The 23,879-nt window shown below is 39.0% G+C and overlaps 1 protein-coding gene across 1 annotated transcript; it reads left to right on the top strand.

Annotated features, from left to right (window-relative positions):
* The first annotated feature begins 1,836 nt into the window (after positions 1–1,836).
* LOC123773582 (ATP-dependent RNA helicase DDX1-like) lies at positions 1,837–23,407 on the top strand. Its single transcript, XM_069312435.1, has 10 exons — positions 1,837–1,858; positions 2,205–2,447; positions 2,861–3,034; positions 3,333–3,587; positions 4,015–4,137; positions 6,523–6,709; positions 7,427–7,567; positions 10,279–10,442; positions 11,499–11,597; positions 23,310–23,407. The coding sequence occupies exons 1-8, from the start codon at positions 1,853–1,855 to the stop codon at positions 10,371–10,373; spliced, it is 1,224 nt and encodes a 407-aa protein (XP_069168536.1). The 5' UTR covers positions 1,837–1,852; the 3' UTR covers positions 10,374–10,442; positions 11,499–11,597; positions 23,310–23,407.
* The last annotated feature ends 472 nt before the right edge of the window (positions 23,408–23,879 follow it).

The raw sequence follows: 23,879 nt of genomic DNA, 5'->3' as shown, positions 1-23,879 counted from the left end.
GCATACATTATTTGCCACACGAAAAACAAATACAAAAATATCATAGAACACACACGTACTGTCTGTAAAGCAGCGATATCTTTATATAATATATTTTACTTGCTGTACTTAGTAAATTTTATTCAGGAAAGTACATACAAAGTACATACTTCATAACAATAATTATAACTACTGAAATTAACCTACTGTTATCAGATATGCTTATAACTTGCTCTGCAAGTAAATTAGTCGAGTGCTATAGTGCCGAGATGCCCCGTGACATGAGAGAAGAGCAAGAATTAGCCTCGGGCTGCCGCAGAGCATCCCACACCTTTGCCGGAGACTAACTGCTGTAAACATGTTGTTGTCAGGGTTGCCAGAGTGACTGATACGGGTTTCAAAGTAATCTATTATGATATATAGAGTACATTAAAGACCCTGTCTCAGACCCTGTTAGAATATAACCAGTCTGTCAATCGGGTCAACCCAAGTGTTGCGTTTCCATGCGTTTCCAAAAGGATCGCCCATGTTGGAATCGGTGAACGCCCTAGTAATATTGTTGAAAACATCTTAATAACTTATTAAACCAAAGGTCTTTTTATGTCAGAAGAACGGCAGAAGCTGGATCTATATATGAAAACTCTTTCAGGACAAAATTTAAAGTAAAACTAGATTATGTAAAACTAGATTAAAGTAAATTTATGTTTCTATCTTTCTTGAGACGTATAAAAATCTTACGTTTATTAACGATTCTGCGTGAAATAAGCATTGTTCTGAGATGAATACTGTATTGTGGATTTCCGGCTCTACGACCGATGAAAAATGCAACTTTTATACAACTACAAATATCTTTAGTTTTACTTTAAATTTTGTCCTGAAAGAGTTTTCATATATAAATCCAGTTTCTGCCGTTTTTCTGACATAAAAAGACCTTTGGTTTAATAAGTTATTAAGAAGAAAACACGTCAATTTCTACTTTCTAATTGTGTTGTACATCGGTATATAAGAATGAAGGTAACTGCAGAAAGCCTATTGGCCCATATGTACATGTATTAGCATCCTCATCCTTCCTATAAGTACTATTAAAACAGGTGAATGGGCTGCAATATCTTATTAATGCCATTACCTGTCAACTTGATATTACACAAGTTACTATGGTGTAACGTGTTTAAATTGAAATGGGGCAGTGTAGTTCTCTAGCGACTTCTTGGATCAAATCTTGTGCATATCTTCCCAAAAACATAGCCTAAGGGCCAGTTTTCTGCATTAATCTTTCAAAATGGTATTCATAGAATTGCTTCAGAAGTGGTACTATGGTAGGCATGATTTTGTAGTGAAGTTTTCACAAGTAGTCATATCATAATCTTCCTTATTTACTTATACCTGTATACAACTCCTTTTGTTCTAGAGATTGCATTTTTCACATGTATTTTCATCTTCATGTGATAATAATAATAATACAGTAAGCCCTTGCTTTACATAAGCAAATTTCATGAAAACAAGTTTAAGATTGTAAACTGTTATAATAGCTGCAAGCCTCTCCATACAAAACTTCCAGGCAGCATTTGCCCCAAACTCTCCATATTAACCAACAAATTCAATCCTTGAAATCAACACAACTGCCAGGAAAGTCGGCACCATATTTGAATGCATCGACTAGCATATCCATTGATGATGATGTACAAATATTTGATGAAGTCAGACGAATCGAGCCATTGTTGAGGGAAATGCAGCTGCACTCTGCATATCAGAAAATTACTTGATTGAATATCATTTATTAAACATGGTTACTTGCCAAAGAGAACACTGGTAAAGTTAAACCCAACTGTTTGACACCTCCATCCTGGAAACGGCCATTGTTTCCAAAACGGTAATGAAAGTGAGTAAATATTTTTTTATTTTTTTTTTGGGGGGGGTGGAAGGAACAGGCATTGAAGACCATTTGGAAAAGATAATTATGCGAGAATTTAATGCAGAAAGTTGGTAAAACAAATTAAAACACTAATTTGTGCTTAGTAAACCATTACTTGCGTATTTGTAGTAAAAAAAAAAAAAAGTACCTACCTCATGTTAGGTGAATTTAATGGTTTCAAAACTTAAAGAAGCAAAGGCTTGCTGTAGTTTGTACTGTATTTTCACCTGCATTGGGAGATGTTATATTTTATCAATTGCCTTTATGCAATAATATTTTTTATATTCACAACCAAAACAACTTATATTTTCAGGCAGCATTAGATCTTGGAACATGTAAATCGGGATTTGGATTTGGAGGCACTGGAAAAAAGTCTAATTGCAAGCAGTTTGACGATTATGGTGAATCTTTTGGCCTCAGGGATGTCATTGGTTGCTATCTCAACCTGGATGCCATGGAGATGCATTACAGCAAAAATGGCACCGATTTAGGTAAAGCTTTCACATTACGAAGTGAATTCAAGAATGCTGTCTTCCATCCAGCTGTAGTTTTGAAGGTTGGTAGTATAGTACATGCATTATTCATGTTAGTTGTGTATTTTAAGCAGTGGATAATTGGATGATGTTATTAATTAATTATAGATATGGTCTAAGGCAGACTGAAATTTGCCCAGTTTTTTTTTTTTTTTGGGTTATGCATTTGTCACAGTATTTGGACTTGGTGTATTTCAAAAGTGTATAGTGGTCATGTATATATACAGTGACACCTCCAAAATTTGGATCATATTTATGATCTAGGTCATTAAGAAAATTAATACAAATAAGTAAATTTCTTATTGAATTTTCTATCAGTTTTTAACTGTTGGTTCTTTACTCAAATCTCTCTAATTTCAATAAAGTGCAAGAATAACTTCAGTGAATTTAATGATATTTGAAAGTTACAGATGATAGCAATTTACGTGATTTCCAGAATGCAGAGATGTCTTTCAATTTTGGTGCAACAGAGTTCAAGCACCCACCTAAAGCGGGATACGTAGCAGTGTCTCAGGCCAGCAAGGACTGTACTGTGAGCTCAGGTGTGAAGGGAGGTGGAGACAAGCCACAAAAGCTTCAGAACAATGCTCCACATGCTGTCATTATTGAGGTAAGAATGGTAACACGTGACTGGTCTGTATTTACTTGTCCAGTATCTGGTTTATATTGATTGCTGGATGGATGTCTAACAATATAACCTATACAGTTCGGTACAGATTCATTTTTACATCACTGTTGCTTTTAAACTAACCTGTTCATTAAATCCTGGATACATACAATATGAAAATTCAAACTAAAAGTAGTATGTTGTGCTATGTGAATTGTTAAACAGTTTAGATAGAAGTGGCAAGTTCCAAAAGCAGACCATTTTTTTTTTAATGCAAACAAAAGTTTTTATCATTTAACAGCCTTCAAGAGAACTCGCAGAACAGACCCTAAAACAGGTTCAAATGTTTCGTAAGCATCTAGATAATCCAGTGGTTCGTGACCTTCTTGTTGTTGGTGGTATACCCGTGAAGGAGCAAATAGCAGCACTCAATGCAGGTGTGGATATTGTTTGTGGTACTCCAGGACGCTTGGAAGATCTTATTAATACAGGACAACTCTCTCTCCAGTCTTGCAAATTCTTTGTGTTGGATGAGGCTGATGGACTTCTTAAACAGGTAAGTTTGATTTTATCCAAGGAAAAGTACTTTTTATATTTTGGTAGTAAATATGTAGGAATACCTGATATAAATTCAAGTACTGTATCATCAGCTTGCCTTATGAATTAGAAAAAAAACTAAGAACTCTTGACTACCTGATTTCTTGTATTAAGTCAACTACTCGTGGAACATTTACACATTTCCTTAATGTGCGTCTTTGGCTATCAGTAAATGGGCACTTGAGAGTTGGGCAACTTTTATAGATTTCATCCTGGAAAGGTTGGTCATATTTTTTAAATGACTTTAAATATACAGCTGATTTATTTATAAGGTAACTTGATGCATTACTGTATTTTGTTGACTTTCATTTATTGCATTAAATTTCTTGCCATATTTTGTTTCATGTAATTACTTTATCTTGTATACAAGTGTACTGGTATTGCAGGGGCATGAGCGTCTCATCAATAACATCTACAACTCCATACCCAAAATCACATCTGAAGGCAAGAGACTCCAGATGGTGGTCTGTTCTGCCACCATACATTCCTTTCAAGTGAAGCGCATGGCAGTAAGTTTCTGAACCCTTATTTGGTAACACTTGTTTGCTAAGGAAAATTGTGCCTTCTCAACGGTGCAATGTCTTAAGACTAAGGATTATGAATTATCTTAGATTATGGTATACTATATAATAATCAAGTGAAAATTAACAGTGAATAGCATGACTAGTGTGTTCCAAGCATATATGGAGTGGAAAGAATGTTGTCTAATGTATCAATTAGTTTCCATAAAGAATATTTTGTACAAGGGTGACATTTTATTAATGGTTAGGTATACATATTTTATATATATAATATGACATTGTGTCTTTAATACTTCAAAGTTACTTAATGCTCTCTTTTTCAATGTGGAAATACTGTAGATTGAATCATAAGTGCATGTTAGGAATTTGTGTATCAGACTTTATGAATGTAATTGCAGAAGTGGTGAAGGTGAGAGATTCAGTAGTTTAAAGCTTTACTATTCATGTTAGAAGGCTGCTGAAAATGTGTTACCTGAAAGAAATAGAAGAAAAGATAATATCATAGTAAATATAGTACAATATTTAGTATGTTGCTTTTACTATAGGCACGGTTTACATTCCACCAGTCAATTTCCTTCCCTCAGTTCTGTCTTTGCTCAATCTTATTTGCATGAAACTTTTTTCCAATTACACGCATCAAATATTTAAACGACAGATTCTAGTACTGTACTTCCTACATCACACACTCGTCATCCTTTCTACTACAGTTTGCTTCAGTTTACTCATTTTCAAGTCTTCTACTATCCACAGTAAAGCTTTCAGCTGCACAATATCTCAGCCCTCGCACACTGCTACAACTCCATATGTTTCACCCAAGTATGGATGATGATGTTGATGTTCAAGATTCGCTACTTGGAACAAAAAGTCCCAAGCAGCACGGGCTATGGTGAGCCTGTAGGATGATGATGACAAAACTCTGGCATGTTACATTTCATCCACCTGCTTTAAAGCTGTCATTAAGAGCTATAGAAACTTAATTTTGAGAACCTTTCACAGAGGAGCAGCATCATTACCAATTTTCCATGCAGATTTCACTTGAGGACTTTAAGGCATCAGTGCAGCTACTTCCTTCCCTCTCTTCCCTCATTTCACAACCTGTCCTCTTAAAAATGTCGCTTTTGGCCGTTTGCCCGTATGGCCGAAAGTGGACGTACAGTTATATGAAAATGAAAAAAAAAAAAATGAAAATTTGGGATTTCTTTTTTTTTTTTTCAACAGCAGTAAGTTAAGGGTCCTCTGGTAGGTTAGGTGGGCAGGAAATTCTCATAAAGTTTCAAAACGTTATGAAAAACGTTAATTGAAAGTCTCCTCTTCTAACCTTAACAGAAACTCAAACAGAAAACAGGACAGTACGTCACTTTTGTGAGTTAATTTCATTTCAAATTACGTCCACTTTTGGCCATAGCGCGTATACGAGCGAAAAGTGACGTTATTTTTAAGAGGACGGGTTGCATATCATCCCATCTTCCTGTGAAGAGGAAGTTTGTGTTGTTGTTTTTCTGCAGTAATTGGCATCTCACAAGGAGCTCTGTATACCTACTTAAGCACTACTGTCGATCATTGCTGCTATTGATTTACTGGTGTGTGTGGTCATTCATGTTCTGTGATTGTGTTTTGTGAAAAGTATGGTTAATTTATTGTGTAATATGTGTAACAAGTTTTATCTCTTCGTATACGCCTCCATGTTTTCTTGGTGTTGATGCCTTCCAACCTCGTGAAAGTGGAACATAGTGGTAGTGGAGCAAGCTTGTCTGATATTAGACACTGAACTTAAGAATCCTGTGTGTGGATGGTGCAAGTGCATTGCACCTAACGATGCACTTGCAATGCACTATTTAAGTCAATTTAAATTATTTATTCCAGAAATATGTAGAAAAATGTTGAAATTCTGCTTGATTGTATTAAGGAGATGGAAAATGTATTTAAAGCAGATTACACTTAAAAAATGAACAGAAGTACAGTACTTGCTATATTTTGTATTTAAATGTTATTATTAACTGATAAAATAGAATTGTCTGTAAATGGTACAGTATGAATATAATGTACTGTACAGTATTGCTAATCATTGTTATGTCAGTTCTTATAGCAGATTATTTGAAAGAATTGGTAGCTACTAGTCTGTTAAATAAGGGTGTACACGTTGAAGCCAAGACTTTTATCGTATAATATTTTTTTAATTTTGGTTTTTAATTTAGTGTCTATAAATAAGAGATGTACAAAAAATTTGTAAAAAGAAGAAAAAAATAATAATTTTACCAAGAATATTTTCTTGATATTAGAGCCTCTGAATTCCAAATAGAGTACAGATATTTCAATACCTTAAAATAATTTTGCTCCGACCAGTGAATTTTACTATAGAAAAACTTTACATAGGAACGTTTGATGCACTTCCCGACCTGGGTAGATCTTAAAGGGGAAGATGCTGTGCCCGAGACTGTCCACCACGTTGTCGTAACCATTGATCCCAGAACGAATAGTAGCTGGAGCAATCTTCGTCGCCATCTGCAAACTGATGGCGTGCATGTTAAGGATGGCGTACGACCTGGGAACAATACACCTGGTAAGCAAATAAAAGTGCAAGGCTAAGCTTTACAGTTAATATTTGAGAATGTGTCTTAGTTTTTTAAAGTACTGTAAGTGTAAGTGCTTCTAATGTTTTAATTTGTTATGCTTTTCAGTTTGGTGTCCGGAATTTTTATTTAGCTTGTTCAGATATGTATTTAGATACCATTTGCCAATTTTAATGGTTTGTAATATGCTGCTTCACATTATGAGCTATGAATATTTTTTGAGGTTCACTTAAGCTGGCTTGTACTTAAGCATTAGTACCGATCAGCACGACCAGTTGGCCTGGCCCCTGCCTTCAACTAACTTCCCTACTCAGTTCTGTTGCTGTTGTTCTATTGGTGATTGCTACTTTAGTGCTCCGGTCCACCACTCAATTGCAGCGTTAATCTCATACCCTTCTAGCATTGAGATTACAGTATTATGTAGTACTCACTCTCCCAATAATGCAATACTTGATAATATTTTCCAGTAGTTAATAATAGCTTGAATTTAACATTATGATCATGAATATATAGGATTATGAATACTGTATAGCATTACTGAATATAGCATTATTGAATATCGAATCATGTCCAAACAAATTCCGTGACTGGTGTGATCCACTTGCACGGAGCAATTTCGGTGAGATAGCTTCAGGAGGGCCACTGGATATCTACCGGAAAGAGGCATTTCTTTACATTCATTGCTGTTTTGTTTTTTCTCCTTTCAGAGACATTAAGTGAGGCGGTGAAGCTGCTGAAAGGAGAGTACTGCATTAAGGCTATTGACACACACAAAATGGATCAAGCACTAATATTCTGCCCCACTAAGTTGGATTGTGACAATTTAGAGCGCTATTTTAATCAAATTGGTAGGTGTCTTGAATTTGTAAATCTTTAAATAGATTAAACCCCTACACTGTGTGCCTGTTACTTATACTAGTAACAACTCCATGGTGTGAAAAAAAAAGTTCTTTAATGTTAAAATAATCACTGAAAAATAATAATTAACATTTAGTTTACTTTGGCTGTGGTCGAAAGAAGAAATATCTCGGGCACAATTTGGAGACATTGGTGGATGAGATTACCAGGCATAAAGGTTCCCTGGGTGATATGAGTTGCCAAAAATACATTTACATTATTTTAGTGTTACTGATTTTATTCACTGGTATTTTGCAGCTATATTATGCAACAGTGTTTAACTTAAGAAATTTCTATAATAAAACATGCAAAATATAAATACACATTTGTATCACTAATATACACACACAGTATTATATTCTATGAACAATAAAATGTGCTGGTTTTTGCTATTATCGCATTGCATACACATTCTATGTACAGTATATCTACATACACTAATATGATCCACTAATCAGTTCTGGTAGGTTATCTTGGAGATGATTTCGGGGCTTTTTAGTGTCCACGCGGCCCGGTCCTCGACCAGGCCTCCACCCCCAGGAAGCAGCCCGTGATAGCTGACTAACACCCAGGTACCTATTTTACTGCTAGGTAACAGGGGCATAGGGTGAAAGAAACACTGCCCATTGTTTCTCGCCGGCGCCCGGGATTGAACCCAGGACCACGGGATCACAAGTCCAGCGTGCTGTCCGCTCGGCCGATCGGCTCCCTTTCCGGGCATGGTAATCTAGTAACCAGTGATCCAAATTCAGCTTAGCCCTGCATATTTTACATGAAGTTGTAACAGCACTCATTGAACATAATACATCTTATTCATATTTTGAATGCTTTTACCATAGGGCATTTACCATCAAGGGCAATGATGCATTGGGCTGTTAGTATTATTTTATTATTTATATACTGCAAACTACTACTGAATTATTGCTCAGAATGAATGTACGCAGAATGTACTATTGTACATCTAGTATAGAGAGAGAGCTGGGGCAGGGAGGTGCGTGCCCCAGGGAGATAATCCATGCCCATGCCCCGCCTCGAGGTCAGTTCTCGAGTCACACCAAGAATAACAATCGAGCAAGTTGTCCTGACCAGGATGTGGCATATTAGGGAGGGTTGAGGAATAGGAAGCCTGTCTGATAGGGCTCTTGGCAAGCAGCTCTCCCTCAGTCTACCTATCTATATGGAAGAAATGTATCTAGGCCCTCCTCTCCCCTGCCTATTCTCTCTCCCCCACCTTTCTTCCTTCATTTCCTCCCTCCTTCCCTCCCCCTCACTGGTGAGAGAGTAGGAGTGTGAGAGTGGTTAGAGAACTCGTAGTTCTCACGCTCGTGAAATTGTCTGCGACCCTGGAGGAGTAGAGCGGAGGGGGGGGGGGTGAAAGTAGGTGACGATGGAGGAGTAGAGGGGAGCATTATATGCAGTGAACGTAGGTGTCTATGGAAGAGTACATCATAGAGGAGGGTGAAAGGAAGGTGACGATGGAGGAGGAGAAGGGAGGGGGTGTGAAGATAGGTGATGATGGAGGAGTAGAGGGGAGGAGGGGGGCAAAGGTAGGTGTCTATGGAAGAGTACATCATAGAGGGGGGTGAAGGTAGGTGGCGATGGAGTAGAGCAAAAGGGGTGGGGGTTGAAAGTAATCCTGAGTTTAATTTTTTAGTTATATATAGTGACACCTCGGCTTACGAATGAATATTTATGAACTTTTCGGGTTACGAGCCTAATTTCTTCGAAAAATTTGAATCGGGTTACAAACTTTGCCTCGGGAAAGGAGTTTGTTGATATACGTATGGGCTGACCTAGCGCGTGGTGGCATGGTGATCGCGCCTCAGTTTACCAGTGTCTCCTGCCTAGTAAGTATCGCGCCTGAATTCTTTGTAAAGCATTACATTTGTTTTGGGATTTTTGGCTATTTGAACATAAAATTTGTTATGATATATCTTGCCATGAGTCCCAAGAAAGCCAGTGGTAAGGTTCAAGCCAAGAAAACACATGTGAGAATGACCATAGAGGAAAAACAAGAGAGCATTCATAAACATCAAAATGGTGCACAGGTTGTTGAACTAGCTAGGCAGTACAACAAATCTATGTCAACAATATGCACTATACTTGCTAAGAAAAAGGACATTATGAGCGTTAAAGTGGCAAAAGGCATATCAACAATCCCGAAACAAAGAACACAAACACTTGAGGATGTTAAAAAGTTTTTATTAATTTGGATACACAACAAGGAGTTAGCAGGTGATAGCATTTCAGAGGCCATCATTTGTGAGAAACCAAGGCATTTGCATGAAGACCTTTTAAAGAAAACCCCTGGAATGAGGGGGGGGGGGGGTGGAAAAGATGAATCAAGTTTGAAAATGTGAAAAGTTTGTGTGACAATAGAGCCTCGTGGAAAACTTTTGCTGTGGTCATTACCTGGTGGAATGCACCCAGGATGGAGTATTAGGGCTATACATCTTTTAAATCATAAAAGTAATAAACATTTCCCATCAACCTTACAAACAATATTAACCTATTTTCATGTATTTTCCCCATGTGCATTTTAACAAAGTTGCTAAATTGCCTTTATCATTCTGTAAAATTTCAATTACAGTACTGTATGTATAATTTTGTTAGTATGAATGGACTGAATATTCTGAAATTGCTATTAATTTTACAATTTCAGATTCAAAGGTGGTCTGGACACCCAATTTGGTCAGACAGGTGAAGAGAGCATTTAGGATAGTTCGAAGAGATGAAGATGGTCACAATTGTGTTTGAAGAGGCAAACGCCCCCCTTTGCTCCTGACATTATGTTCAGCCTATTGACCCCTGCACACCTAACACAAGGTAGGTTGAAAACTCCTCCTTCATGTCATTGGTTCATTAGCCAGAAACTTAGGGCCCATGCAGGAATATTCCTAAAAAAAAAAAATTGGCCCCAACAATGCATCCTCCAAGTCTGGAGGATGAGCAGGAGCATTGTCGAGAAGCAGGCCCTTTAGTGTCAAACTTTTCTCTTGCAGATATTTTTTGATGGCAGGGCAAACCACTCTACATCACAGTTTTTCTGCACGTTATATATTTTTTAAAACTCTTGGATTTTCGGAATGATACACGAGCAAGGGTTTAATTTTCAAATCGCCACACAGCACAAGAGTTAGCCTATCCTGACACAAGTTAGCCCAAGTTAGCTTGTGTCCGGGCAGTGACGTCTCCTCTTGGGTAATGTATGTCCTCTTCGGCAATTTTTTCCAGAATAGCCATGTCTCCTCGCAATTAAACACTTGTTGTGGAATATATCCATCAATACAGTATCTACAAAATCTTTAAAATCACGAACAAATCTTTCAGCCCCTACTTTGTCTGAGCTGGCACCCTCACCATGCCTCACAACACTATGAATACCATGTCTTTTTTCAAAATTTCTCAAACCATAGGCAAGAGAGAGAGGTGAGGAGATGGCAAGTATGTACGTATGTACATGAATAAAACATGTACATACTTATACATAACGTGTGTAAATAGTGTAATAAACACAATAACAGTATTTTGGAAGGAGGAATGTTGGCGAGTAATGTGTTGGAGGAGGGAGGGAGGACTGGCAGGGTGTGGCAGCTCACTCATGTTTTTTGGGCTCACCATACCAACATAGTGGATCGTTATGGTGAATACATACGTAGATGGGTATATACCATGTGTGTATATAGTGTAATAACAGCAAAAACACTGTTTGATTGTAGAATATGTTGCATATATGAGGCCCATAATTTTGAGCATAGCGATGTTCTATACTTTGAATTATATAAATTCCACAAATTACACACTTTTAAATAATATTACAGCAAAAAAAAGGAAGAAATGAATGAGAAACTTCAAAATAATTGCGCAACATTTTATTCGCAGCAACTGCCGTCGCACGGGGTGGCGGGGCCGACAGACCCCCATCGCTCCAACGCTCAGCGCCCATAATTTGCTCAACTTCCCAGCTCCATCGCAGCTAAAGTAAGTCACATACAATATTTTTTGTTTAGTTTCCCCGTGATCAGACTGCATTTTAACAATATAAGAAGAGAAAAAATTTTTTTGGAAAGAATTTATTTCTTGTGCACCAGGGTGTTATTTGGAGACAGAGCAGTTCAGTGGTTAACTACTACATTTTTTTTTCTCCCACACACGCACCCCCCTAGGAAGCAGCCTGTAACAGCTAACTCCCAGATACCTATTTACTGTTAGGTAACAGGGGTCAGCAGTTCAGTGGTTAACTACTAAATTTTTTTTTCTCCCACACACGCACCCCCCTAGGAAGCAGCCTGTAACAGCTAACTCCCAGATACCTATTTACTGTTAGGTAACAGGGGTCATCCCCTTTTGTACAAAGAATCTGCTAAAGCTTTTGGGGCTAATCTTTGACACTCGTTTGTCTTTGTCGCCCCATATTTTTTACGTCCGAGTTGAATGCTCTAAGGCCCTTAACTAACTTTAGGTCATGTCCCATACTTCTTGGGGAGCTAATCGACACTGCTCCTCTCTTTACATTCCTCTCGTTCTGTCTAAACTCGATTATGGCCCCGTTTACTCGTCTGCTTCTCCTTCTACCCTTCACCATCCGGACACACTGCATCATTCTGGGTTACGGCTCAGCTCTGGTACCTTTCCTTCGACACCTACCCTAAGCCTGTATGTTGAAACTGGCGTCCTGTTTCTACAGGATCGCCATGATCGCTACTGTCTTCTCCACCTTGCACGGTCATTACAGCACCCTCACTCTTGCTTATGTCATGCCTTGACCTTTACCCATCCTGTGGTTCCTGTTCCCCTTCACCACCTATCTCTTTCTGTACGGTTGTCTCTCTTACAAAATGCTCTTTCAGTTTGTGTTACCAATATTTCCCCTCGTGTCATTCCGTCTTTGCCCCTATGGAGGGGTCCCCGTTCCTAAATTCTGTAAGCCTTGACCCACATGACTAAAACTTTTACCCCTCCTACAGTTCTAAATCACCTTTTCCTTGAACACTTTTCTTCACACTTGCACTCTATTTCCGTCTTCACCAATGGGTCTTAAGTCTGCAGACGGTGTAGGCTACTCTGTTGTTTTTCCTGACTGCACCTTTGTGTCTCCTGCCTCCGGAGACTAGCATCTTCATGGCAGAACTTTATGCTATTCTCTATGCTCTTCATCAACTCTTTTCTCGCTGTCAATCCTCCTCTGTGTTTGTAGTTGACACTTGCAGTGCCCTCATGGCTCTAGAATCCTTTAATCCAGTCCATCCTTTGATAGTTGAAATTCAACATTGGCTGTTTCTTATCTCCAGTAGATTTAAGACAGTGGAATTTCGCTGGATTCCCACCCATATTGGTGCGTTCTTAAATGAGCGTGCGGACACTGCCGCTAAGGAAGCTATCCGCACCTGTCCCATCTCTCGTAAAGGTATTCCTTATTATGACTTTTACCCAGTTATTCATTTCACCATTCTTGCCCGTTGTCAGGGTTGTTGGTCTTCTGTTACTGGTAACAAACTGCGTGCTCTTAAGAGTAGTGTGTTTCCGTGGCCTTCCTCCTACCACCGTAACCGGTGGTGGGAAACGGCTCTGGCGAGGTTGTATATTGGTCATACACGTTTAACTCACGGGCACTTAATGGAGCGCTGCCCTGCTTCTTATTGTCCAAACCGTTGTCTCTACATGTCCTGACTTCCAGGACTTACGTGTCTTGCTTCCCGACCATCCCTCACTGTCAATTGTCCCTCGATAAAATTCTTGGTAAATTCAATACCTTTGATATTGTTCGCCGTATGCGTTTTTGTTCTTGTATTGGCGACGTTAGTGATATTTAGCGCACTATGATTATCCCACACATTTGATGGTTTGATAATTACTGTACTGTACAGTACTTTGGTTTGGAATGTATCAAATAAAGTTGTTTCATGTATTCAAATGTGTGAGAAAATCCACTGGGGCTGTGAGATGAAGCGAACCTGTAACAAAGGCATTGCCAGTTGCATACTCTACCACCACTGATGGTAAAAGTCTTACAACTGGATATCTTGTGTGACGGGTTATGGTATCACAGAGAAGCGTCTATCCCAGCTGACATTAGCTTACGAACTGAAGCTTGGCAGCCGGCGCGGTAGGTCTGGAGCTCCCCCCCCTCCCCCTCTCGGGGCGGGGAGGGCTGCGCGGACGATCGGCGCGGCAGTAAAGTGTGATGTTTGCTCGTTTGCTTGTTTCCTTGTGATTGTAGAGAGTTTCTACCTCACTGTTCGGTTTTTGTTTTAGTTTTTTACCATGTGGGGTTTGTTTTGTTATGCCTACCTTTCTGGGTGCCTAACCCCGGTCGATGGCAGATAAGGAAAACCCCAACCACAAAGGGGGTTTCCAGGGCCATTGCTTCCTGAAACCTTTCTGAAGGGGCCAGGTTCTGGTACTGGTCCCTGGTAGGTCTGAACTCCTTAGCTAATGTCCCGGTCTAATATAACATACATTAGCCCGATAAGCTCCAGGGAGGCTCCGGGGCTCACCCAGAAAAAGGCGTTTCATTACATTCAATGCTGGGTTTTTTCTGGTTGTCCTCAATGGTTTTCTTTCCTCCCTTCCTTCTAGGGTCTTCTCTGCTCTCTATGTCGACGATCTTACCCTTTGCTGTTGAGGCGATGATTCGCTTCTCCTTCAACGGCGGCTTCAACTTGCGATTGATGCCGTGTCATCTTGGGCCACCGATCATGGCTTCACGTTCTCTATGTCTAAGACTTGTGCTATGGCTTTTACACGGAAGCATGTCGTTCTTCCCCCCTCTTTGTCGCTTTATGGTCATCCCCTTGTGTACAAGGATTCCGCTAAGCTTTTGGGGTTAATTTTTGACACTCGTTTGTCTTGGTCGGCCCATATCTCTTACCTCCGAGTTGAATGCTCTATGACCCTTAGAGCATTCTGTTTTGTCCCATACTTCTTGGGGAGCGGATCGGCACATGCTCCACTCTTCACATTCTTCTCTAGTCCTGTCTAAACTTGATTATGGTTGCCCTGCTAACTTGTCTGCTTCTCCTTCTACTTCTCACCATCTTGATGCTTTGCACCATACTGGGTTGCGTCTCAGCTCTGGTGCCTTTCGTTCGACTCCCGCCTTCAGCTTATATGTTGACACTGGCTTCCTATCTCTCCAAGACCGCCGTGATCACTACTGTCTTTGCTACCTTGCGCGGTCCTTACAACATCCTCAATCTTGCCCCTGTCGTGCTTTGACTTTTACCCCTCTTATAGTTCCTGTTCCTCTTCACCACCTCCCTATTTCTGTCGAGTTGTCTTCCTTGCACGATTCTCTTTTGGTCCGTATTGCCAATATTTCTCCTCATCTTATACCGTCCTTCCTCCTGTAGAAGGTCCCCCTTCCAAAATTTTGTACATCCCTGACCCACGTCACTAAAGCTTTTACTCCTCCTACAGTTCTGAAATGCCTTTTCCTTGAACACTTTTTCTTTACACTCCCACTCCATTTCCATCTTCACTGATGGGTCTAAGTCTGCAGACAGGTTAGGCTACTCTGTTGTTTTTCATAACCACACTTATATGTGTCACCTACCTTCAGAGACTAGCGTCTTTACTGCAGAACTTTATGCTATTCTCTATGCTCTTCGTCTCCTGCTTTCTCATTGTCAATCTTCCTTTGTGGTTGTAGTTGACTCTCATAGTGCCCTCATGGTTCTGGAGTCCTTTAATCCAGTCCATCCGGTGGTCGTCGAGATTCAACATTGGCTGTTTCTTATCTCTAGTAAATTTAAGTCAGTAGAGATTTGCTGGGTTCCCAGCCATATTGGGGTGTCTTTAAATGAGCGTGCGGATGCTGCCGTTAAGGAGGCTGTCCGCTCTTGTCCCATCTCCCGTAAAAGTATTCCTTATTCCAACTATTACCCAGTTATTCATTCCTCCATCTTGCCCATTAGCAGGGTTGTCGGTCTTCTGCTGCTGGTAACAAACTGTGTACTCTTAAGAGTAGTGTGTCCCCATGGCCTTCCTCCTACAACCGTAACCGGCAGTGGGAAACGGCTCTGGCAAGGTTGCGTATTGACCATACACACTTAACTCACGGTCATTTAATGGAGCACTGCCCTGCTCCTTATTGTCCAAACTGCATTGTCCCCTCTTACAGTTGTGCATATTTTTGTTGAATGTCCTGTCTTCCAGGATGAGTGTGTATCTTGCTTTCCGATCATCCCTCGCGGTCACTTGTCCCTCGATAGAATTCTTGGTGAATAGGATGCTTTTGATATCGTTCGCCTTACGCATTTCTGTTCTCGTATTGGCATCCTTTGGTGATATTTAGCGTCTTCTGATTATTCCGCACATTTGATGGTGCTATATAGCCTTCCCAGCTTGGTGTCTTTTTTTGATAATTACTTACATCTGACTTTTTGAAGACATTGTCTGGATCAACATCCTCCAAATTGTTGAATACTGTACCCTTAAAACTTTGAACGAGATTAGGCCTGTCATGCCTGATTTGCAATGTTGCCAACCCTGAGGCCCTCAACCGTTCCTAATGAGAGAGTTGACTTAGTTGTAGAATGATGTCTGCTGCTCAGTGTTGTATTTTTTCCAAAGCAGCTATATCCTTCTGAAGATGTCTCCATGTTTAGATACAGTAATCCAAGTGGGGGTGCACCAGAGACATATACAATTGAAACACTGCCTTCTTTTCCTTGAAGTCAAAGGAACTCTTGATTATTCCTAGGGTTTGGTTAGCTTTTTTGACCACTGCTGCTACCTGTCATGCCACTTTCAGTGAATGGTGGATTTTGACTCTGTTCTTTTCTTCATCAATCTACTGCAAGGTAATGTTATTAATTTGGAAGTGGTGTCATACGTTATGCCCCACATGCAAGGTCTTGCATTTTTCAATATTAAAGTGCATTTCCTAGTCTTCTGACCATTTGTGGAGTTCATGTAATGAACTCTTCGTAAAGCTTCAGTATCATTTTCACTTTCCACTTTACCATAAATCTCAGTGTCTTCAACAAATTTGTTGACATGGTTTGTAATATTCACTTCTGTCATCAATACAGAACTTTGATATCCCACTCACCACATTTCTCAATTCAGATTCATTCCCATTTAGTGTGTCTGCTATTTGTTTTAACCATTGATTTATCTAATCTAGTATTCTCCCATTTATTCTATGTGCCTGTAATTTCCTTGCTAGTCTTTTATGGTTAGTACCTTATCAAAAACTTTAGCAAAATCCATGAATACTACATACACCAGGGACTGGTGGTTCAGGAGGTGGAACACCTTAGTCATTGTTTTGATGGTATATAGTGTATTGCACCTTCTGATTGCCTTGCCCTGCAGGTCCTGATTTATGTTTAGGTAAATGTTGGCAATCTTTGGACTTTGTATTGTAGTGGCCATTGGCTTGTGTATTGTTCTACTTTTAGTATTATTGTTTACTTGTGTGTGGATTTTTGTGACCTCTGTGCAACTGTTTACTTTGAGCTGCGTGTGTTTAGGGTTACCTTCCCAAGTGCTCGCTGGTTTTATTTCTGCCCTAAGAGGGTTGCCTTTCTTGATGGGTTTGGAAGACTTCTCGAGAGTGCCAACCTGTAGTGAAGAGTGGTTGACCTTGAGTAGAGCATGGGGTCTTTGACTCCTATGCTAGGCTTTGTTGTTAATGGATGTCAGGGTCTTTCTTGGGAAAAGCCCCTTGGGGCACCTGACAGCTGAGTTAGTTAAGTTAAGTTTAGTTCATTTATTATGCACCCCATACCCATCTTGTGGGCGGTAGTGGAAAGGGTTACAGAGGCACATAATGGGCTCAGGGACTGAACCCCACAATTCATTTAGCTAAGCAAGTTACAATCTTGATGAGCTAGTTACAAAATTCAATATAAGTCGTCACATCAACAATGGGTTCGAGATCGACCTCAAGTACAGTTTCTAAATTAAGCAACTGACATATGTGGAGAGCTAGTGTCAAAATTTATACGTTTGTCCTGCACACCGCCCCCCATCCAGTGGGCAGCGGTGGATAGGTTACAATCACTTAGTTACTACCTACAGTTAGCAAACTGGGGATATTTGGCTAAAATTTCTGATAACCAATGTTCCAGCGATGTGTCAATATATCCTTCAAAATGATCTGCTACCAGCTGACAGCTGAGTGGACAGCACTCGGAATTCGTAGTCCTGAGGTTCCGGGTTTGATCCCCGTTGGAGGCGGAAACAAATGAGCAGTTTTTTTCACCCTGATGCCCCTGTTCGCCTAGCAGTATATAAGTACCTGGGAGTTAGACAGCTGCTATGGGCTGCTTCCTGGGGATGTGAAACAAAAAGGCCTGGTCGATGACCGGGCCGTGGGGACGCTAAGCCCCGAAATCATCTCAAGATAACTTTAAGAAGATGGCGGGTACCCCTGTAGCTATCTCATCGAGATTGCTCCATAATATGTTACATCATCACACGAGATCTGTTGGTCCTACCAGGGACCAGAGTTGCAACCTAGCAGTCCTTCACAGAACTGCAGAGCACAAATGACATGCACGTACAGTAATGCCATATCACCGGAAAATCATCCTGGAAGTTGGCACAGCTTTACAGACAAACTGGTGGGTTCACAAGACTCAAAGCCTAAAAATTGCCATACAACTTTGTAAATGATTCAAACGAAACAAAATTAGTAATCTGAAACTGGCTCAAGCCTGTTGGTACTGATCGCTGCCGCCAGAAATTTACGATGTGCGATGTTAGTGCTATCGGTCTGTAATTTTTTGCCTCTGCCTTATTTCCTCCTTTATGGAGTGGTGCTATCTCTGCTGCTTTTAGTATGTCAGGGATAACGCCAGTATCTAGGCTCTGTCTCTAAAGAATGTGAAGGGCCTGCGATAGTTGTTGTTTACAGTTCTTGATGAATTTAGAGTTCCAAGAATCCAGGCCTGGTGCAGAGTGCATAGGCATACTGTCTATGGCTTCTTCAAAATCCAGTGGGGATAGGGTGACGTCTGATATATGAATTGATGTTGGTATCACATCCATGAAAAATTAATTTGGATTACGAATCTTCAGTGTGTTTAGTGGCTTGCTGAAGACAGTCATAATGATTCCTCAGTATTTCGCTCATTTCTTTGTTGTTATCTGTGAAAGTTCCATCTCCCTTTCGCAGGGGCCCGATCCTACATGTAGTTTTTTATCTAGATTTTGCATAAGAGAAAAAATATTTAAATATTCTCTTTATTTCTCTGATGGCCTCTTGCTCTTTGTCTCTTGGATTTTGTATGATTCTTGTAACTTTAGTTTAATAATTTCTATTTCTCTACTTAACCTTCTTCACCGTTCTTGAGTTATGGTGTGACTCTCAAAATGTTCCGCGATTCGTTTTCTTCACCTGTAGATGGAACACCATTCCCGTCTGAATCTCTTCCACTTTTTCGTATGGGTATGCAGTGAGCATATTTCTAGAGCTACTGAGTTTTTTCCAGGCTCTGGTTCAGGTTAGCATTTTCTGGCTGTTCTTCCCAGCTTATTTCTGTGAGGTCTTGGTTTTTTTTTTTGCTCCCAGTTTATCTGTTTATTATTGTAATTGAATTTGCTGAATTCTCCTCCACTGGAACTTGGGACTTGTTTTGCAGGTTTATTTCCCCATGGTTGTCAGGGTAGGAGATTCGATATCCCCATCCTTGTAGAGTTTTATTTGGTTATGTGAGTGTTGTTTAGTTCCTAGGATACTAGAGATAGTTTTCCAAGTGCTTTTCATGTTGCCTTTTGCTTCATTGAATCTATGCACATAATATGCAAGTTTTGCCTTTCTTATGATACTGGTAAGCATTGATGAGTACCTTTTAGCTACTTCCTTTGAAACTAGGCCAATCCTAAGTTTCTTTTCATATTCATGTTTCTTGTTGATTGAGTTGAGAATGGCACTTGTGAGCCATGGATTGTTTAATCTTTTGTCAGTTACTTGCTTGGTAAGAAGGGGACAATGAAGGTTGTAGAGGCTTAGAGTTTTGGAGAGGAAGAGGTTAGCTAATGAATTTATATCATGGGTATTATTGAATTCAGAATCCCAGTTAATATTGTGAAGTGCCTCTGTAAGATTGTCTAAAGCTGATTCACTGTGTAGCCTAAATGAAAGTTTCTTGCTTTTTGGTGGTGTTATGTCCATGTTCGCTATGAGAAAGGTAGGATAGTGGTCAGTTGTTCTATCGTAGATTATACCAGATACAAGGGGAGCTGTTATGTTTGTCCATATGTGGTCCAAGGTAGTGGCTGATGTTTGAGTGACTCGGGTAGGTTTGGTGATTGTGGGGATTAGCATACAGGAGTTCATGCTGTTAAGGAAATAGTCAACTTGAGAGCAATTTTGTTGACCCAGGTCAATATTAAAGTCTCCTCCCAGAATGATGTGGTTTTTGTTGAGATTGTTGTTTATAATAAGATTCCTTAGGTTGTCTGAGAAAGAAGCTATGTTAGTATTGGGAAATCTATAGATGGCTCCAATAGTCAAAGAGGATTTAAGGGATTTAATTGTAAACTGAGCAAAAATATATTCACAGTAGTCATCTCTGTCACTAATAACACTGTTGCAGATAAATGTATCTCGGTAATATATAGCTGTGCCACCACCTTTTTTATTAGGCCTACAGTTATGAATGGCTTTATAACCAGCTAAGTTGTAGAGTTGGGTATAGTCTTTATTTAGCCAAGTTTCTGTTAAAATAATGAACGATAGGTTAGTACCTAGTGCTGTGAGTAATGCATTTAAATCGTCAAAATGTTTACCAAGTGATCTAACATTTTGGTTATAAAGTGATAGACAGGTGCTATTTTGAAGTTTGTTTTTAGCCTGGTGTGCTGTGAAATACTTGCAATAATGATGATCAATGTGCTGGTTGGTGTAGATATGAGACAGAAGATTTTGATCAGGATCAATATCAGTGTGCATAGAGATGCAGAGGGATCACGATACAAGATACACGATAAAGCAAAACACAAGAATAAAAGCAGATAAATAACTTAAGTGATGGGGGTAGGAGGGGCATATTGAGGGGGCAGGAGGGAGGGTAGGAGTGAGGGGGGCAGGAGGGAGGGTAGGAGTGAGGGGGGTAGAAGGGAGGGCAGGAGTGATAGGATTGGGGGAAGGAGTTAGGGGGTAGGTAGGAGGGGGAGGTATGACCTGGCTATATTGGTTATGTCATGTCTAATTGTTGCATGCTGAATGCTCAAAGCCCCTTTCTTTATTCAGTGTTGTCACATACCTCATGTGAGTGTGGATAGGCAAACACTCATCTAGTTAAACTTATCTCGTAGTACTTTCAGAGACCGGTAATTTAGATTGTGTAAGTAGAATCTCCAAATAAATGGATCTTTAAAGCGCATTCCTATTTGGGTTTAAAAGGTTGTACCGAATGAGAAACTCGGATAAAATAGTATAACACGAGCAATGTTGTTGTTCAGTTTGGTTGCCCAACGCACATACAAGGACTAGACATTACCAGGCATTCTTGTATACCTTACCTTATGCTATAAACATTGCCACAACCCTGGGTTTTATTGATTTAAATGGCCACAGGGAGTCATACAAAATTGCAGGTTATAATGTTATTAGTTTATCCACTGCGGTGACAAGTGGGCTGACTGATGTCCGTTGACACCTGTATCGTGCTTCAGTTTACTCACTAGATCGTCCTGTCTCTGGTCTCGTCTGTAGGAAGTATGTCAAAATAAAATGGATCATTAATAGCATAAGACTTGGGGGTAGGAGAGAGTTGCAGTGTTTGTCGTGGCCTTCAGTTGTTCCTAGTATTAGTCGACTTAGTTTTAGAAATATTTGTGTTGGGCAGTGTTGTTGTTTGAAAGTAGATGTGTTTTTGTAAAGAAGGTGGGGGTTCTTCATGGTTGGGTACAATTATCTAAGTGATTATAGATATCTGGTGTATAAATGTTTTGACATTAGAATAACTACCTTCTTTTCGTTAAAGTCAAAAGGTCGCTTGATTAATTGTAGGGTTTTGTTAGTAATTTTTGTGTACTGGAGCAACTTTTGGTTAATGATGGAATCTAGCTCAAAGGTCCTTTATTTCATTGTTCTTCTTCATTTTAATGTGGTAGTTGTGATATGGATTGTTCTGGGTCACCTGTAAGGTTTTGCAATGTTAAATAGTGTATATAATAATAAGAATTTGCCAGTCTTGTAACCATTTTTAGAGTTCCCGTAGATCTTTGTAAGGGCTCGATATCATTTTTTCATGTTCTCTGTACCATAAATCTTGGTGTCATCTGCAAAATTGATGTGGTTTGTAATAATTTGATTTGTCATTGAGGTATATAAGGTTTAGACCCTTGTGGTACGCTTCATGCCGTATTTTCCAGTCAAATCTGTTTCAGAGGAAGCTTTAATTTATTTGTTTTAATTAAGCAATCTTTTTATCCTTTATTCCATGTGCTTCATATTTCACTCCTAGCCTTTCATATGGTGCTTTATCAAACACAGTGTGTGTGTTTGAATAGCTGGTTATCAGAAAAAAAATGTGAACAGGTTTGTTTTTAACAAACCAATGTTTTGTTGATTTGACAAAAATATTAATGTTTCTTCTCTTCTGGACCTTGCAGATGTGAGGTCAAAGTAATTTGAAAGTTTTCTGCTTGGCAGTTTCAAAAATTTGAGTAACATTTGAAATCTATCTAGCGAGTTTAAGTGGCAGTAAGTTTGGCTGTCCATTTAATAGCTTGGATTGATTTCCAGGTATTTGAAGTTTTTTGAATGTTAGTTTGTAAGGCTCTTCCCATTTATGGTGTTTGTTATAGGCAGATAGTTTATATATACACTATCTTGAAATAGTTATCTTCAGCAGTTTGAAACATTTGTGGTAATGGGATGTGTGGTGTGAATAATTTAGTGTTCATTACTAATATTTGGTAGGACACTTCAGTGCAGCAAATATTAACAGATTGGACATGTCTAATGGTTTTTTTTCTTTTCTTCTTAGACTAGTAGAAAATTGAAGGGTTTGGTATTGTTGATAGTTAACATTTATGTGTTTCCTATCAAGTTGTGGCATTTAGTAAGACACTTGTGGGAAATTTTTTTTAGCTAATTTAGTGTAATCTTATCATTGATTAGTGGAAATGACGTAAAAATTTACATCAATGTTCCATAGCTTTAACTTTAGTCTATTTGTTTTAAGTTAAATTTTTGGCATTATTAATAGATTAAATTATCTTTTGCAGTTTAACGTGAACTATAAAAATGAAAGTCTAGTTTGGTATGCAAAGCTTTTAAGTTGTCAAAATTAGTTTTCACTTAAAATATAATGTTGCTTAAAAGGTATATTACCTCTTTATATATAACTTGTTACTTATATATTTTACCTTTAAGACTGATAAACTTAAGTTTATTAGTTAATTATATAAAGCTATAATATAAGTTTATATATAACCAAGCTATAATATAAACTTTAACTTGGTTATATATAAACATATTATAGCTTTAATTAATAAACTTAAGTTTATATTGCCTTTATATATTTTGTATACCTTTATAATATGTTTATTATAGCTTTATATAAACTCTTATAGAAAGTTTAGATATTGTTAGCAAGACTTTGTAATAGAAATTTCCAGCATGATTAAATTATAGCTACTTTCAGGATAAAGTATATAAAGTATTTTCATTAAAAGATTTATTAAATAGTATACAATATAACTAATGTTGACAATTGTATGTTTCAGGTTGAGGTTTCAACTGAAGACTTCAAAGGCCAGGAAAACATCCAGAGTACCAAGGACAACAACCACCTGTAAAAGAAAAATAAAGTATATCAAACAGGGACACTCATTTTATTAACACTAACACATACAAATTACTACAAAAACCCCTAAGTCCCAATCTTTTAAGATTGGCTCAGCAAGGCCTACCCCTTACTTCCATTTTGAGGCAGGACTTGTTGCCTGAAACAGTGGAACACATCTTTTGGTTTAGTGCCCTCAACATGATGTACATAGACTTCACAACAAGCCTATGTACATCATGTTCCAGGCACTAAACCTCTAGATGTATCCACTCTTTCAGTCAACAAGCCCTGTAGTTATTAACAATGTTTGCACATTGTTAAGGGTCCCTACACCTATGCAATTCTAGTCCATCTATTGGATGGGTAGTAGAGCAGGGCTCTGAAAAAGCCAAGCCAGGGAAATCTGCAGGACTGCCTGGTCCCCTTCTATGAAATGGGGTAGGATCAGTACAAACTGCATCAATCCCTGCAGGTGGTAACAGTAGGACTTTGGTACACATCTATAAAT

Source organism: Procambarus clarkii, chromosome 72, assembly GCF_040958095.1.
Source record: "Procambarus clarkii isolate CNS0578487 chromosome 72, FALCON_Pclarkii_2.0, whole genome shotgun sequence".
NCBI lineage: Eukaryota > Metazoa > Arthropoda > Malacostraca > Decapoda > Cambaridae > Procambarus > Procambarus clarkii.
Note: the sequence above shows the minus strand (reverse complement) of the source record. Positions and strands in the feature narration are given on the sequence as shown.